Raw genomic sequence first — 19,216 nt, 5'->3', positions numbered from 1 at the left:
AGAAAATGTATAAGAAGAAATCTTGTAGAGCAAAATCTGGTTTGTTTTTATTCAAGTTACAGTACAGATGTGTGAAACTTGAATAAACAGTTTTGATACAGCTGCTGTATCTAACTTGCACCTTGCCAGTTGTATTTTTTATGTTAACTATCTCATTAATCTGTCTGTCTGTACTTACGTGTGGATTAATTAAACATCGATTCAGTTCATCATCTATCCATGACTGCTCAAAGATTTTTATGGTCATACATTTTATTACCTATACATACATTCAGATACTATTATATTAGTGTACGTGAAAGTTAGCAACGGTCAAATACATACCCACTCTATATCATTACAACTAGTAAAACTTCTTGATTAAGAAAAATGTGATATTAAATACTTGGATCAACCTTTCTCAATATTAATCTCAGATTTTTCGCCTCCATGAATAACTTTTATTGCGGCAAAAATGACCGCCCGCCCCACTTGCTGCAAAGTCAGAAAACTAAAATGAGACGGAACTAAATTCGATATATACATATAATGAGTCGGCAAAACTTAATTTTGAGGAAAAATACGTGGATGCTTTATCATGTGACATCTGTTGAGACACCTTCAAAATTTGATAATAATAATGCAATTATTTGTGTATAAATAGAGAGGGATATAGAGATTAGATCATTGGGAGATTAATCATGTCAACTACCGGTAATGCCTATAGCCACTTTTATGCTTCACCATCTGCAAACCCTACCAATGTACAACCATCTCCCACCCTTCAAACACAAAACAAAACTGGTTTATGGTGATAAAGGAGGGAATACAAGTTTCTTCAGCCCTCATCAAGCTTCTCCTCCTGCCTGGAACTACTTTAATAATAGGGTAGAACCAGGGGCGGACCCACGCCCCTTGAGGGTAGGCTCAGGCCTGCCCTCAACTTTTCAAAAAAATTTGAAAAGTTTTTTTAAAAGGTCAAAAAAAAAAAGTTAAAAGTTAAAAAATTTAAAATTTAAAAAGGTAGGTTTTGTCTTTTTTATATTCAAGTTTTTCTTTCCCCAATTCTCAACACTCCTTTTACATGTGGATCTGATTTAGAGTTATTTAATCCATATTTTTATAAACCTTTATGTATTTTACTTTTGTTAGAGTTGTGATTGAGCTCTAAATTTGTGTAAAATATTTTTGGTGGATTTGTGGTTGTTGTAAATAATAATCCTATTTTATTCTATGATTTTGCATTGAATTTTGATAGGATTTAGGATACTTCTCATACAATTTGGGTCATAATTGCTACCTAATTCTATTAATTTATCATTGCAGGCTTAAACGATGATTTTGAACATAAATGATAGTTTTGAGCGTAAATTGCGTAACTTGAGCTTTAAAACTCAGAATAACCTAATTTTAGAACCTTTGGAAAGCTAAGAAGCAAAGCTATAACTTTCATATTTTGAGTTTTTCCTAATTCTGATTGGACAAGGGTGAAAACTTGGCTTGAAGTTGTGAACAGTGTGCTGAAAACTGAAGAAAAACGTCTTTAGACATACTTCAGTATTTCTACCATAACTTGATCTGTAGACCTCAGATTGTGCTGATTCTTGAACGAGTAGAAAGATAATTTAAAGGGATACAATTCATATGTTTAACACTTTTCCATTTTCAGACTCTTTCATGCTCAAATTTTGCCCGAAAGATTCTCGCCTTGGCAAGGAAAAAGATGTGAAAAACAAAACGACGCGTTTTGGCTTGTTAGGGCTTGGTCCTTAAGTGAAAGAGGTATAAATTAGCACGAAAATGAAAGAAAATGGGTCTTGGTTCATCATTTGGAAGGTAGCTCTTGAAAGTAAAAGATTATTGAAGATTTAGACTTCAAATTAGAGAAGATTTCTCCATCTTTTGCTTGTTTTTCAATGATGAATCTTGATTCAGTTTGTTTTTGTTATTTTGTTTTGTTTTTTAGTATGAACTGAGTTGTTTAGCTAGGGTTTAATATAACCTTGATACAATGATTCAAATTTATATGAATTGATTTACTTTGAGTTTTAATTTCATGATGGAGTGTTTATCTCTTTGTTTAATGACTTTTGGATGCTTGATCACCATTCAAATATGTGTTGTTCACAATAAGACTGAGAAGTAATTTGTGATTGTGCCTCTTGGGATAAATACCGTAGATTAAGCAAACACTAGAGATAGGTTTAGTGATTTATGAAATCTAGATAGAATTTCATAAAGCTTAAAAAACTTTGAACTATTAATCTTCATTTTGTTGGATGCAGAAGCTTAATAGAGATAAGTAAGAAAATATAGCCTGAGAATGTATGTTTTACAACTTAGGGAATTCCATTTTCAATCAAGGAATTAGAACTTGGGTAATAAATTTTATGATTTGGGTTAAGTTGTTGGATTTTGCTTTAATTTCATTATCATTCATTTATATTTTCTTAAATTGTATTTAGTTCGTTAATTGTCCATCAATCCAATTTATTGTTGCTTCAATTAGGACTTAAACTAGAGAAATCGGTACTTAGTAACACTATTCTCGTGAAAACGATACTCTACTTATCACTTTATTACTTTTTACGACTAGTGCACTTCCTACATTTGCATATTTGTAAAAAATATGCATCAATAAACTCTTTTAATTATATTGGATTTAAGTGGGTCGTTAGATTCTCGTGGTTTTTTTATCTCTTCACATTAAAGAGGTTTTTCTACGTAACAATTTTCATGTGTTTCCTTGTGAATTTGATGTTATTTTCTTATGTTTTCACTAGTTGATTGGTAAACAGTAACGGAGCGAGAGGGCCCCTCCCGAGCAAAAATCCTGGGTCCACCACTAGAACCCCCTTCATCAACACCACCAGCACCAAGTGCACCCCCGTATCCCACCAGTGGGGCTTCCATGTTAAACACTCAGTGGCTGGGATAATTTCGATAATGGTTGGTTTAGTTTTTTTGGATTTTTTTTTTCTTTTTTTTTTGGTTAGGATCTGCAACGGCCGTTTGTACAGGTTTGAGGGCCTTCTAATCACAAGCTTACCCTAAACCCACCACCACCACCATCATCCTCATCCTCATCCTGATCCTTATCATCATCGACGTCATCGTCATCATCGTCATTTAGGCCGTTTACATTGATAATATTTATTATTAATAAACTAAAAGTTGACTGCTTTTCGGAATGTGATTAATACAGGTTTGAAGGTGCGGTTGACAATTTTATTTGGTGATGTGATCAAATCAAGTTCGGTGACAGTAATGCTAGTTGAGTTGACGTTTAAATTTTCAATAGGTTTCTTCGTTGGTGTCAATAAATAGTTAAATACTAGCAGCTATTTTAATTTTGTATCGGATGTTTTGTGTCAAGATGTTATGTATGAACTTGTCACCTTTGTTTATGGTTTTATATTTATGAAATTGTCACCTATGTTTATCCTTTTTTTTATTTATCTGAAAGAGTTTTAATCTGAATCGTGAAATGAAAATTCCATATGGCAATCCGATCCTATCCGCCCTTTCGGCTAATATCTGTCCTTTTTGGATAATATCTGTTAATGAAAATCCGTGATAATTTTGCAATCATTCTCAACGCCGGTAAAAGCTTTCAAAGGTTTGGCAAATTTTTAGAGGCCGGGATGGGCTGGAGTCGGCAGGGGCGGGGTTGGGGCGGCTAATCACAGCAGCAGGAATGCAACATCCATTAATAAGTTCTTTTATGGGTTTGGTGCAAATACCCCGACCACGAAAAGAGATTATAGTATTTGCGCCAAACCAGAAAGAACTTACAGAATTTTCTTAAGTTCAACAATTTGCACTAAAACTAAAACAAAGAACCCAGAAGAAAGAACTGTTATGGAATATGCACCAAATCCAGAACATTTGCGTAAAAAAGTTGCCATAACCCAGAAGAAAAAAGAGGTCTAATTTTCAATTTACAACTGCACTTTTACACTCCCCAAATGAAAAAAAAAAAAATATATATTTGTTTGAGCTGTGATGATTTAAGGAATTCCAATAGAACTTATTGTTTTGAGGTGATTTTACTGGTGAGTGATGAGAGATGATGAGGGGTTGGCTACAAGGACTTACCGTGTAATAGCGAACGCAAGGTTTTCTGTGATTATCCCAAAAACCCAAAAAAAAAAAAAAAATTCAACCCTTAGTAATCTTGAACTCCAACTAGCCTATAGTTAAGAAAGAAGAAATATAATGAAGAGATCAAACTTTTATAGACCAAACCAAATCACACAAATAAAACTCATGAGAAATTAAACTATTGGCAAAAATGGAGAAGAATTAAGAGAGATCACTGAGAATACAGAGAGAGACTAAAGAGAAGAGGCGGCGGCCTGTAATTTGAAGAATGAAGTGGAGATGAAATAGGGTTTAAATATGTTAGACCTAGGTTTTGCAATGCGTAGTTTCCTTTCAACCCTTTATATTTTAAAAAATGTCGCTTAATACCCTCTAAGTTTTCAGGTCTTATTTATACCCTTTCAAGATTGTGTTATTAAATTGAGTTGTCTTGGTGTCCGCCGTTAAGACGAAAATTTTGATTATTTCAAATTTTCAATTAGTATCATATTAATATCCAAGAGTCATCTTGTTTGAATGGGAAACTCGTGGTCATGGGAAGGGCTTTTTATTATATATTAACGTTTAATAAATTATAAAATTTAAATTTTTTGACAAGTACAGTGGCCGGAATGGATAGCCAGTTGCTGGAAACCAGTGATCGAAAAAAATTTTGGCATACTCCAAGACCCCCAAAACAGTGATGATTTTCGCCCAAAACAATGAAACATTAGCGTCGCTGTTGTTTTTTTTTTTTTGGGGGTGGTTAAGTATAACAAAAAGACAAGTCTATAAAAATAGGTTTCCGTTGCCGGGACTTGAACCCGGGTCTTTCGGGTGAGAGCCGAATATCCTAACCACCTAGACTACAACGGAGTTTTGGAATCAATATTGTTATTTTTATTTTATCTATATCCAAGTTGTATCGTTTGTTACGTAATCAAAATGGTGAATGGACCATTTACTTCATTATGGACTTTGTCTTGGTTTCTATAGCTCCTTTTTAATTTTTATCTGTGATATTATTTAACCCCCACCAAAATTGTTTCTAAATCTTAATAATGATTTTGAAAAATAACTTTTTAGAGCATTTATTCTTGTTGAAAGTCTTTTATTTCTTGATGATGGTTTAGGAATTGACCACAACTCTTAACTCTGTATGCCACAAATTCTCCTTAGGGTCTTGGCATGTAGCTTGGTAAAATCCCAAAGGACAAATCAAATCTTGGAATCTCTTAAAGTAGGAGGTGAAGTAATTCAAGAAGATGTATACCCAAAAGCAGGTCAGACCAGATCGATTGCCCCGCCACCAATGTGACTTTGAAGCGAGACAGTCTACTGAGTAACTTTAATGTTGCAAAAACTTTCTCACTTCAACTCTTAACCAAGAAGATCGTCAAATCCAAGTTTAGGTGCTCTCCTCTTCTTTCACACAAGCATTCTATTACAGTTTCTTTTGCTTATCCTTTTAGTTTGGTGTGTGTGCATACTGTTAAGTTATTTATTTTGTTTTCACTATTCCATGTAAGGATTATTTCATTGCTGTTTTTTGAATGAATAGATTTGAGAGATGAGAGAATCAGGGATACCCATAGAAAGATTAATCCGATCCATATTAATATACAAAAAATACAACATTTTTTTGTTACTCTAACCAACCATCTGGAGAAGTAAGTAAATTTTGATGAGTATAGTAAGTAGATTGATGAAGTAACAATTAATGCAAAAACGCCTAATTCATTATCAAAACTACTTTCTTCCAAGCATGCTGCAACTATTCTGCAGTGTAATAGTAATTGATGAAGTAGCATAACGTTCTTGCTAACTCTTATAAAGTCTCCAATATTAATCACTTTACAGCACAAGATGTTTGATGAAAAGACAAGTTATATCGTATGCAAAGTGATGGCTGCCCCTGAAAGAGAGAAAGGAAGCTACTCTGTTGGGCCTAAGAAATTAGTGCTCTACTCAACTGTGGACTCTTGTATCTAAAGTCGACTTTCTGCTTGCCTTCTCTATCATATCACTTCCTCCATTGATTTTGCTAGTGAACTTTGCCAAAACTTGTGCTAAAAGTCAAATATAATATGTTTGTCAGATTGATTTTTAGAGGCTCCAATGGGACTCGATTACTAATTTTTTTATGATTGATATGTGCCTTGTAGATACTATGTAAAACACATTGATGAAATTGCTATTATCCTTTGACATTTTCTACTTCTGATTGTTACTTTAATTTCCTTATTAATTCATAATTTTTTATCTGCTAAATGTTGTGATCTCTAAATGTTTGATCTGAGAAATGGTGAGATCTTTGTTCCTCTTCCATCTCTTCGTGAGGCACCAAGTGACGCTAGGACATCGCGAGAAACCTCAATCTTGGCGAGGTTGGAAACTCCACTATGGATGTCAATCATGGGGAGGTTATAATAAACCTCACTATGGCGAGAATAATTAAAAGGTCACCTTGGTTGGTAGCCAAGGATAACTATAACCTCAAAGAGGAAGAGAAAGCAAATGCTTAACTGAAGATATATTTTATAATACTTAGGGATGATTTACAAAGGACAAAAAAGGCTTTATTTATAACCCTCCAAGTGAAAAGCTAAGACCTATTTCTATGGGACAAAGACAAAAGTCAACCTAACATATTTAATTCATTTATATTTTTCTTTTTTGCTCCTGCATCATTCTTCCAAGGTTGGAAGAGACTTGCCATCGACTCCTACGTCTTTATTATGTTCTTTAGTATTCATGTGGTACGTTGGTTTTTTTGGAATGCTAGAGACAGGAATGAAATCAATAACATGTTGAATATCTCGCATTGATGACAACCTAGGAGGTATGTGATGTGGCACAATATCAAAGAATTCTTAAAGTAAGTGCTTGACTTTCTCAGGCAAGGCAAGAGACACTTCATTTTCTTCATACAATAGTAACAAACACACTTGGTTTATTTCCCGACAAGCTTTCTCAAGACCAGATCTCGTGATAAATGTTGCAGGCTCCTTTGGTTTCTTCAAACGATTTTTTGGGCTCATAGGGGTCAACATTACCTTTACCTCATCCTTTTTGAAAGAATGCGTGTTCTTGTATCCATCATGAAGAGCTTGACGATCATACTGCCATAGGTATCCCAATAATAAATGATAAGCATTCATCGAAACAACATCACCCCAAACTTCATCTTGATATTTATCCCTAATCGAAAATTGAACACAACTACACTTGGACACCTTGACTTCATTTCCTTTCCTCAACCATTGTAGTTTATAAGGATGAGGATGTACTATGGTTGGAAGCTTCAATTTTTCTATCATATAATTGACAAGAACATTTTCATGGCTACCCTCATCAATAATAACGGTACAAACCTTCTCTTTGGACGTGCACTTTGTATGGAAAGTATTGTGACAAAGCCAACTTGCTTCTTCAGTCATCATAATGGTGCTAAGACTGCGGCGTACCATAAGGGATTCTCTTTTATTAGCATCTACTTCTTCTATTTAGTCTTCTTCAAGCATTTCTTCTTCACCTATTGTATCCTCCTCAGCATGATCTTCAATAACTTCTTCCTCCACAAGTGAAACAATTCTTTGATTTGGACAATCAGAAGCGATATGCCCAAAGCCTTGGCACTTGAAAATTTTTCTTGAAGTGGCATTAGGAGTGCGACTAGAACCACCTGTCTTTATCATTTCTATAAAGAGGCTTGAAAGAATTTATTTTAGGATTTGAAAGGGGTGCTGAGCTTTGTTCTTGACAGTTTATTGTATTCTCCATTTGTCTAGTGAAATTTATAGTGTTCTTTCGTGCCCGCTACTTCTCTACCTTAACCGCCAGCTGGATAACATCAGTCAGGCTCCAATATGGTTGTAATTGTACGACATCTAAATCTCTATGTTAAGACCTCCCAAATAACGAGTGATAGTTTGCTCTTCCGATTCATGGATATCACACTTCAAAAGAAATTGCTCAAACTCCATCCTATACTCTTCTACCGACATGGTTCTTTGTCTTAAATTATGAAATTGAAGAAAAGTGTCTTGTTTATAGTGTGCTGGAAGAAACTTATGTTTGAGTTCTCGGCGCATCTTTTCCCAAGATCTGATCTTCTGACGGCTTTCTCTTTCTCACTGTCGTTTCAGATTTTCCCACCATATAAATGCATATTTCTTCAATTTTATTGCAACTAGTTTTACATGCTTCTCATCAGGAACATCTTGAAGCTAAAAAATTCTTTCTACAATGTGTAACCAATCAATAATATCATTTGGTTGAAGTCTTCCCTCAAACTCAGGAATGTCTACTCCGAAGCTTGAAATCTCAAATTCACTACCTTAACCCCTCAGACGGAACCTAGGAGATTCATCTTGAGATGAAGAGTCTTCCTCGAATGGATTATGCCCTCACCTTCACTGTTGGAGCTATTACCGATTTCATCATGTTGATCTCGTGTGATTCCCTATCTTGCAAGTTGTTCTTGTAATTCTCTGATTTGGTTTCGCAATTCCTCCATTTCAACATCTCAAACAGTTCTTCAACGATTTTGGGGTTTTGGTGGTATTTTGTGGTTTTGAGGTGGTAGGGGCGATGAGGTATAAAAATCAAATAATTCATAGAAACTTGATATAGTAGTAAGTGCTACTATGGTTCAATACGCACCAAAAAAATTCCCAGGAAAGTGCAGGGGTCACAAGCAGTCTCACTTAAAACCCACTTTCCTTATACTTTTATTGTCTTGTTGACAGAATTTTCCTAGACATGCATATGAATTAAATAGCTACTCACTGTCCTAAACCAAAGTTCCGTAAACTAATTGAAAGTTTTAAATTTACCAAGTCATTTAAAACTTAAGCGGAAATGGTTGCTATGTTGATTTTAAGAGTCCATCAAACATAAACATAAAGCAATAACATAAACATAAACCAAAGTAAAACACACAAGATTTTTACATAGTTCGGCAAAATGCCTACATCCATGGGACTAAGTCTAGGATGAAGCCAATCCACTAGGTTTACTTTACAATTCAATTACAAAGTCAAAGATTAATCCTCAGTTGCCAAAACACCCATGTTTTGCAATGCTTCAATCTCTACCCTTTGATTAAACAACATACAACCATAGTGAGCTTACAAGAACACACAATTAACACGGTCAGCCATGAGCTTCTCTCAAGGACCAGAAATGAAGACGCACTTCAGTGGAGGAAGCTCAACATGCTTCAACATCTCAAGGTGAGCAGGGACATATTTTGGGTACTTTGAAGGAAGTATTTTAAAGCTTTACCTAAGCATAGAAACCTGACAAAAACAAAGTATAAATTCAGAGAATTTTCAATGTACTTTTTAGAGAGATATCAGGCTTGAGAAAAAGTACATTGGAGAAGAGTTTATATAGGAAAACAACTGGCCAATGCAAGGACAGGTGGCAAGGAAACATTTATTGAATTTACCTTTATAAAAGTTAATTCCAATATCAAGATGCCACCTATCAAAGAAATAAAACTTTCTAGTACATTGAATATAAATTTGATAGGTATTATGGACCATACAAGTATCTTAAAAGAAAATATAACAGCTCATGCATTCTAAAAGCAAAAAACGTGTAACTCAAATAAAACTGCCAAATATGAGGGGCTCACTCTAACTCAGAGGTGCTCACCCAATACTGTAGATAACCAATATAAGAGAGAGTGGTCACCTTAAACACAAGATGGTCATAGTGTAAGTTTAAACAAAAGTATATTCTGCTAAGACAAGATAAGGTGATCATACTAGGATTGAAATTTACTACTCTAGGTTCATAAGTTGACAAATAACTTACACTAATGACTAGGCAAGGAAAAAAAAAAACTAAAATAATGGTTACTTAAAGTAAAAGTGAGAAGGAGGAAAAATACCTGAAGAAGAAACCGAAGCTTTGATACTAAGCTGATGTAACGCCTCACTTGAGGTACGTACTCAAGATTTGCTACATTGCTTAAGTGTTTATTGATTCAACTTTAATTGAGTCTGGTTATTGTTAATAATATTTAGTTGGCCTTGGTTAAGTGGTTGCCCTGAAATTTGTAAAACTTGGTGAAGTTTTTGTGTTACAGACTTCGCCGGGGCGAAGAAGAAGCTTCGCCGCGGCGATGAAGCCCTGCAACCTACGGTGTAGGTTCTGTAATTTTTCACCGGGGTGAAGAAAGATTCTTTGTCGCGGCGAAGGGCTTGAGAAAAAGTGTATTGAGTTTCTAGAGAATTTTTCCTTTGGGGTACAATGACCATTCTACCCCTAATTAGCAGGAAAAGTGGGGAGTAAAATGTAAGGAAATTTCATGAAGAATAGGTTAGTGTGAGGGTGTAAGTGAAATGAATCAAAAGATATAGATGAAATTTTCAAGGAAGAGCAAGGGCAAAGTTGGGAAGTGATGGTTATCTTATGAGCTAAAAAGGGTTAAGTGAAATAAACCCTCCATTTCATTCATTTCCACTGCCATAACCATTCTCTAAATTCTCTCAAGTTTCCTTTCAATTTTCCAAGATTTCTAAGGAGTTTTTGGGAGTTTTTGGGGTAATTTTAGTAGAGTTTGAATCTAAAGCATCCTAAGGTAATGATTCTTGCTTCAGACGTGAGTTTGCTTATAGTTGTATCGAAGTCTTATATGGTTGTTATGGTTCTTGTTGTTGTTTTGAGTTGTTGTAGAGAGAAGACAAGACAACAAGGGAAAGGAAAAGTACTAGAGAAGTCACTTTTTCACAAGGTAAGTAAATCCAACCCAAGTGGAGAGTTAAGAACTCTTTTGAGTAGAGATTTATGTATGTATGTGTATATCTTATGTTCATTGAGAAATTGAGATGAGATGTGATGAGATTATAGTTATTAATGAGTACTGAATGTATTGGAATATGAGAAGTGTTGAGTTGAGTTTGATTGAAGTTAAAGGGAGTTTGAGTAAACCCTATAGAAGTGATTGTTTCATTGACAGAAAATTAGAATTTATGAGAGAGTTTTCTCCCATATTGGGAAGGTTCAAGAGAAGAGAATAGTTATTGTTAACATAGAGTTTTATATGCACATGAGTTGTATGATGAAATGCTCAAGAGAAGCATGAGTAAGAGTAGAAAGCCTTAATTATTACTACATGGCATAATTGCATTTCATTAGTACATTAATGAGCATGAGTCATCCATATGTATTAATTATGCAATAGAGAAAGAGTAGAAAAAGAGTAGAGAACTTTGAGTATGAGCTTTAGTAAAGAGAAAGAGAGATTGAGCACTAGAGAATAAAAGAGAGAAAAGAGCATAGAGTAGGTTGTGCGATGGGGAACCCGTGAGTAATGGGTAGAGTATTCCCGCATGTACGTCGCATTGAGAAAGCGGCATGAGTATGAGAGAGAGAAGTGGTGTAGCCCGTGAGAGTGCATGCGGATGAGGGCTATACCCGAGAGTACCCGAGAGTACCCGAGAGAGAGATTATATACTTACATGGCCAAGGATTCCGAATCCATGCATAACTTAGTCCGATCATCTAAGAACGAGTAGAAGTCACGTAGAGCGGGAGCGAGTCCCTGCCGTGCCTCCGGTAAGATGAGGCTGTGACTTACTAAAGAGAGTTAGTAGAAAAGAGTTATGAGAAAGAGAAAACAGAGAAAAGTATAAGAGAAAGAGTAAATGAGAATTGTAAGGAAAGAATTAGAGAGAGTTACGGGGTTAGATGAGTAGAGGATTTATTTACTGAGCATTATTTTAGTGCTCACCCTGTTGTTTCCTATGTTTTGCAGGATCTAGGTGAGGACACGGTCGGATGAGCGTCGGCAAGCGAAGGGAAATGGCTACACTGTCCACTATGTTTTTGAGCACTTTTGTACGTGATACAATTTTTGTGTAAAGAATATCTACATACATATATATGTTTAATTAAAGAAAATTTTGGGCCCAACTATTTATGTTATTTTCCATATGTTTTCATTATGTATCTTTTATGAGTACATGAGTAGGGAGTGACTATTACAGCTGACGCCGAGATGTCGCAAGAACTCCAATCTTAGCGAGGTTGGAAACCCCACTATGGATGTCAATCGTGGTGAGGTTAGAATAAACTCCACTATGACGAAAATAGCCAAAATGCCACCTTATTTGGCTAAGCCAAGGATAACTACAACCTTAAAGAGGAAAAGAAAGCAAATGTTTAAGTCAAGATATATTTTATAATATTCAGGGATGGTTTACAAAGGACAAAGAAATGCTTTATTTATAGTCCTCCAAGTGAAAAGCTAAGGCTTATTTCTCTCCTGTTGGACAAAGACAAAAGTCAACCTAACATTTTTATTATATTTATCTTTTTCTTATTTGCTTCTGCATCACCAAGTGTTAGGCCGATTGATGGGAGTGGAGGTAAGCATTTTGAGTTTATCCAGTTTTTACGGACTGGATATAAGTTGTAATGGCTTCAATTTGTCATGACAACAATTTACAAATTTTAGAGGTTTATATTCTCAACTTATAATAGCAAATGATGCCTCTGGAAGCTATGACTTGATCCAATCTTTATGGTTATAGATACTGTTTTTGTTTCCCTTGTCTAAAATGCATTGTTGTGACTGTGCCTCNTTCATTTGCTTTCCTTTTTAAGAATTAATTCTTTGTTAAATTTTATTTTAGTTTTCTTTCAATTACAATTTGCTCCCACAAATCCAAGATTTTCGGTTGCTTCAACTTGTTAACGTTAGGAAACTTAGTGCTTCGCTACCAGTCCTCGTGGGAACGATATCCTACCCATCACTCTATTACTTGAGCGACTAGTGCACTTGCTAGTTTTGCATGTTGTAGTAAACACGCATCAGCTATGGTTGTAAATTGTTTAACCAAAGGGTAGAGATTGATGTGTTGCAAAATAGGGGTGTTTTGGCAACTGAGGCTTAATCTTTAACTTTGTAATTAAACTTTAAAGTAAACCTAGTGGATTAGCTTTATTCTGGACTTGGTCCCATGGATGTAGGTATTTTGCCGAACCATGTAAAAATCATGTGTGCTTTACTTTGAGTTATATTTGTTGCTTTATGTTTATGTTTAATGGACTCTTAAAATCAACATAGCAACCATTTCTGCTTAAGTTTTAAATCACTTGGTAAATTTAAAACTTTCAATAAGAAAACTCTTTCTCATTAAAATTAACACTCTTAGATACATAAATGCAACTAGAACTAGAGCAACATAAATAGCCTTTATGTGAGAGTGTTGTCAAGGCTGAGAATAAATTAAACTGATGAAACAAGACTAAATTATGCAATAAGGAAGCAATCTGGGAGGCTCAGAGGAAGAAAAACAGAGAGAAAAATAGATAAGAGAGCTGAAATAAGAATCTTTTTTCATTATCTTAATTTTCATACAATGTACATGATTTATAATTATACAAAAAAACTTGACATAGCCATTCCTTAATTAAAGCACACCATACATAAAAAAGCAAAAGTTCCTTGAATTAAGGATCAACCATACATTTTAACCAAAATTTCAACTAACACAACTACTCTATCGACTTGAAAGACAGTAAGAGATACAAATAGCCACAATCTTCTAGTACTTTTCCTTGAGGTGTTTGTTATTTAATACCCCATGTTTCATTCTCAGATTTTCAAACTTATGCCTAGGAAGAGCTTTGGACAAAATGTCTGCTACCTAATCTTCTGAACTACAAAACTTCAGGTTGATTTCACCTATGTTTTTAGCCTCATGCATAGTATGAAACTTAACACTAATGTGCTTAGTCCTACCATAATGAACTATATTTTGGTTGATTGCTATGGCTGCCTTGTTATCCACAAAGAGTGTAACACTTCTTTGTTAATATTGTCCCAAATCTAAAAGAATTTTTCGCAGCCAAACGGCCTAATTAGCAACACTTGTAGCAGCTACATACCCAGCTTCTACTGATGATTGAGCTATTATTGCTCGTTTTTTTGAGCTCCAATAGAACATAAAACTTCCAATTGAAAAACAGTAAACCGAAATGCTTTTAAAGTCATCCAAGCTCCCTGCCCGGTCACTATCCAAGTAACCTATAAGTTGATTGCTACCCTTTTTAGAGAACCACAAACCAAATTTAATAGTTCCCCTTATGTACCTTAACACCCTTTTGGTTGCACACTAGTGGGATTTTCTTGGTGAATGCATAAGCCTGGACAATAGAGATGCAACAAACATTATATTTGGCCTGGTAGAGGATAAATAAAATAGGTTGTCAATGAGACTTCTGTATAATGTAACATTTGCTTTCTCTTTTGAGTCATCAATCTTCTTTAGTTTTTCATTCAATAATAAAGGTGTTGCAACATCCTTGCAACCTTCCGTTTGAAATCTTTTCAACAGATCTTGAGCATGTTTTTTCTGAGAGATGAATATGCCTAAGTGATCTTGATTTATTTCCATACCGAGAAAGTAATTCATTTCACCCAAGTCTAACATCTCAAATTCTTTTTCCATATTCTTCTTGAAATCAGCTATTAATTTCATATCTCCACCTATCACAAAGATGTGTCATCAACATACAAGGAGACAATAAGAGATGTATCACCATTTACCTTCTTAACATAAATCTTGGTCCAGCAAGTAATTATGTATCCTGCTATACCAAGTTTTTAGTGCCTATTTCAGGCCATAAAGAGCCTTATGTAGCTTATAAACATACTTTTCTTTCCTAGGCACTTTGAAACCTTCAGGTTGCTCTACATATATCTTCATCAAGTATACCATTCGAAAAAGCAAATTTAACATCAAGATGGTATATTTTCTAGCCAAGTTTAGCAGATAGAGTCACAAGCAATCTAATAGTATCATACCTTGTTATTGGAGCAAAAGTGTTAGTGAAATCAATGTGATATTGTTGTAGATATCCTTTGACAACTAATCTAGCTTTGAGCTTGTTTATATTGCCGCCAGGATTGAATTTTGTTCTATAGATCCACTTGACACTAATCACCTTGTGATTTTCAAGTTTTTCAAATAGGCTCCATGTAGAGTTCTTATTAATCATTTCCATCTCATTCTTCATTGTTGTGTTCGACTCTTCATTGGACACAACTTCATCAAATGAAGTTGGCTCTAAAGAGGCCATATTACACCTACTATAAATATCTTCAAGAGATCTTATTGTTGTTGCAAGAGTAATTTCTTCATCATTGGAATATGAATCATTTTCTGACAAGACATTAGTTCCAGGATTTGAACTTGATTCTGCTTTCACTTCATTATCATTAGCCCAGCTCCAAATTGCTTGTTCATCAAATATGAAATTCCTACTAACCATAATTTTATTAGTTGAGGGATTGTACACTCTGTAGCCCTTAGATGCTTGGTTGTAACCAACAAACACCCTTTCTCTAATTCTAACTTGCTTTTTCTTTCACTTGGAACAAGAACATAACAAACATCCAATAATCTTAGATGATCAATTGAAGGTTTACATCCATGCTAAATTTCATAAGGAGTGGCATTATTCAAAGCTTCAGTGGGCAACAAATTTAACAAATACACTGAAGTATTTGCTGCCTTAGCCCAAAAATGTTTTGGTAGTTTTTTTTTTTTTTTCAAACATCAAACACCTAGAAATTTCCATCATTGACCTATTTTTCCTTTCACTCACTCCATTTTGCTGTGGAGTGTAAGGAGTGGTTAGTTGATGCATTATACCTTTTGTTTTGCAAAAAGAGGAGAATGCATTTGAAGTATATTTTAAGCCATTATTTGATCTGAACAACTTCAGCTTACACCTTGACTGCTTTTTCACTTCTGCCTTAAATCTCTTAAAGACATAAAAAACTTTTGACTTTTGCTTCAAGAAATAAATCTAGCAAAGTCTTGAGAAGTCATCAATAAAGATTCAAAAGTATTTGCTCCCATTTGGAGAAGCAACACTCATTGGTCCACATAAATCTGAGTGAACAAGTTGCAGTTTCTCTGTGGCTTTCCATTTGCTATTTGAAAAGGTAACTTGGATTGTTTGGCAAATTGACATACTTCACAGACTCAATGATGATCATTAACAGTTGGTAAATTTAGCACTAGCTTCTTATCATGCATATCTTTTAAAGTTACATAGTTGAAGTGTCCAAGCCTTCTATGCCATAAATTTGAATCAATTTTAATATGTTGATAAGCCTCAGTGCTAGCTAAATTCCAGTCTATAGCAAAAGTCTTGTCTATCACATCAACAGTCGTAAGTTAACTACCACAAGGATCAATAATGGTGCATGATTTGTTTTGAAAATGCAGAGAATAACCTTTTCCCAGCATCTGTCCTACACTTCGCAAGTTATGATTAATTTTAGGTACATAAAGAACATCTTGAATATAGTTGGTACTGTTGGAGTATCAATTACAACCGTTTCTCTTCCTTGACATCTAGCATTTCACCATTTCTAATTTTCACTTTGGACAAATAAGATTCATCCAAGTCTTTAAGAATGTTAGCATCAAAGGTCATATGGTTTGAACAACTACTATCTATTAACCAAGAGGTTTGATTATTATGAGTTGCATAACAAGTTGAAACAAAAAGATTTTCTTCAGCATCTTCTTGTTTCTTAGTTGAATGAATTTGCTGAGTTTATTGAGCTTGGATTCCACTTACATTTTTGCACACTTTATCAATGTTTCCAAGCTGGTTACATGACCTACATTTGACATTAGGTCTGTATCGGCAATAATTTGGAGAATGCCCCTTCTTTTTACAATGAGGACAAGGAGCATATTTTCCTTTCTTTTCACCTTGTAGCTTGCATTTTACTTTTCTCTTCTCCTTTCTATCAATAGTATGCTTCTTTATTGAGTCACTGATATAATTTTTCTCCTATAGCTTAGCATTAAGAGCACTTTTTACAGACTCTTCATGCCTTAGAGCTCTCCTTTGGTCTTGAGCTTTCCGGGTATTTATCACTCTAGACAAGGTAAGATCAGAGAAACTTTCAGAGTCTTCAAGAGAGGAGACTTTAGCCTCATACACCTCTCGGGAATGCACACCAAAATTTTCTCCATAATCCTCTAATAAGGAAGAGTTTCACCCATTAACCTTATTTGATTTACAACCTTCATAATTCTATCAACATATTCCTTAATAGCTTTAGCCTTCTTCATTTTAAGAACTTCAAACTCTCTCTTAGATTAAGCACATTCATCTGCCTTGATCTTTCATTGCCTAAGGAGTCTTCTTTCAATCTTTCCCATGCTTCCTTAGCAGTCTCACACACAACAATCTTAGTGAATCATCAGTTACACCTTGATGAATGATTGATAAAGCTCTAGGTGTTTTAGCAACTTCTTCTGCATGCAATCTTAACTGATTCAATGTTGGATTTGGCCCCAAAGGAGGAGGTTGTTTCTCCTCCTCAACATATTGCCATAGGACTAAACCTCTCATATAGGCTTTCATTTTGACAGCCCATATATGATAGAGTTCACCATTATAAACTAGTGGTGACATGGATGAAGATGAAGAAGCCATGGTGAACTAGTGATCAAAACAAAATTTTAAAACTATGATAACTTTAGAATGAACACACCCCTTAAGATTAGAAAAGCTATGATACCATGCTGTCCAAGCTGAGAATAAATTAGACTGATGAAGCAAGACAAAATTATGCAATAAGGAAGCAAATCGGGAGGCTCAGAGGAAGAAAAAAAAGAGAGAAAAATAGATAAGAGAGCTGAAGACAAAAATATTTTTTCATTATCTTAATTTTCATACAATGTACATGATTTATAATATACAAAAAACCTGACACAACCATTCTTTAGTTAAAGCACACCATACATAAAAAAGCAAAAGTTCCTTGAATTAAGGGTCACCACACATTTTAACCAAAACTTCAACTAAAACAACTACTCTATTGACTTGAAAAACAATAAGAGATACAAACAACCTCAATCTTCTAACAGAGAGACTATAATAGAGAAAGATACATTTTTGTGTATGAAAGGCAAATTTATGTTTTGTTAAAACTTAATTCATGTGTCATAAAAGATTTACAAGTTCTTGAAGGAATAAAATGGCAATAAACTAAAAAAATATACTTACCTTATAGTTGGCATAAAATCCTTTCGATGAGAGATATGTTACGGGCTCATGTGGGAGTCAACCTGGCTAATGGACATAACACTTCACTATGGTATGACTCCTGGCACCCTCTAGGCCTACTTGATATCATTGTTCCTCAGAGACTATTCTTGAGTACGGGCTCGAGGTATAACACCAAAGTTAGTGAGGTGTTGATTAATGGCCAGTGGAGATGGCCAGAAATATTTAAGGACGGATTTCCCCATATTGCTAATCAATCCCCATCTATATCTTTGGACTTATCGGTGGATGTCACTTATTGGAGAAACGTATAAGGTAGGCCAACTAGATTTTCATCGAAGCAGACTTGGTGGAATTTGGCTAATGCAAATATGCCAGTGAGCTAGAGCACTATCATACGGAATAATACTTGTATCCCCAGGCATTCTTTCATTCTATGGCTTGCTATCAAGAAGAAACTATTGACTCAGGATAGGATGCGAGCTTGGAGAGGATTGAAGGACCTAGATTGTGTCCTATGCGGTAACGTTATGGACACTCATGAGCATCTCTTTTTCTATGCCTTTTCTTGTAGCCCATTTGGAGAACTGTTCAGATAAAGGGTCATTTCTACACTAATGTCAATGGATGGGATAATATTGTATTTGGGCTACTAACAATCTAAGAAGGAAGAACATTAGAGTTGTGATAGGACGAATTTTACCTGGGGTGGTTATGTATCTTGGTTGGTAGGAGAGGACTATGCGCCTTTTAATGGAAAATTTGGAGCATTAACTGCATGAAAAATCAAGTTAAGGTTGTAAGACTTAGGTTAAGTAGCTTAAAACTAAAGGATACAGCCGGAACAGGTAGAGTGGTTGTGGAATGGAGTCTTCCAAAAGATTGTATTATTAGTAGGATTCCTACTAATACTTGATCTTATGATGATGGTTAGAAAAAATCAAGGGTGGATTGTTCCTTCCCCTAGTGGGAATAAGAGTTTTTTGCTAATCCTTTACTAGCAGGTTCAAATGGTTGCCAAGAGGGTTGATCAGGGGACTATTGGAATGCCGGTTGACTATGATTGGGGGTGTTGGATGAGATGGTGGATTGA

At 35.0% G+C, this 19,216-nt stretch overlaps 1 protein-coding gene and 1 non-coding gene across 2 annotated transcripts; both read right to left on the bottom strand.

Annotated features, from left to right (window-relative positions):
- Positions 1 to 4,865: 4,865 nt before the first annotated feature.
- TRNAE-CUC lies at positions 4,866 to 4,938 on the bottom strand. The gene has a single exon. It is a non-coding gene; the product is annotated as a tRNA-Glu (tRNA).
- Positions 4,939 to 14,841: 9,903 nt separating this feature from the next.
- Positions 14,842 to 15,357, bottom strand: LOC116124953 (uncharacterized mitochondrial protein AtMg00820-like). The gene has a single exon (XM_031410705.1). It carries the CDS (start codon positions 15,355 to 15,357, stop codon positions 14,842 to 14,844), a length of 516 nt encoding a protein of 171 aa, XP_031266565.1.
- Positions 15,358 to 19,216: the final 3,859 nt, after the last annotated feature.

The sequence above is a fragment of the Pistacia vera genome, unplaced genomic scaffold (assembly GCF_008641045.1).
Source record: "Pistacia vera cultivar Batoury unplaced genomic scaffold, PisVer_v2 Contig158, whole genome shotgun sequence".
In the NCBI taxonomy this organism is placed as follows: domain Eukaryota; kingdom Viridiplantae; phylum Streptophyta; class Magnoliopsida; order Sapindales; family Anacardiaceae; genus Pistacia; species Pistacia vera.
Note: the sequence above shows the minus strand (reverse complement) of the source record. Positions and strands in the feature narration are given on the sequence as shown.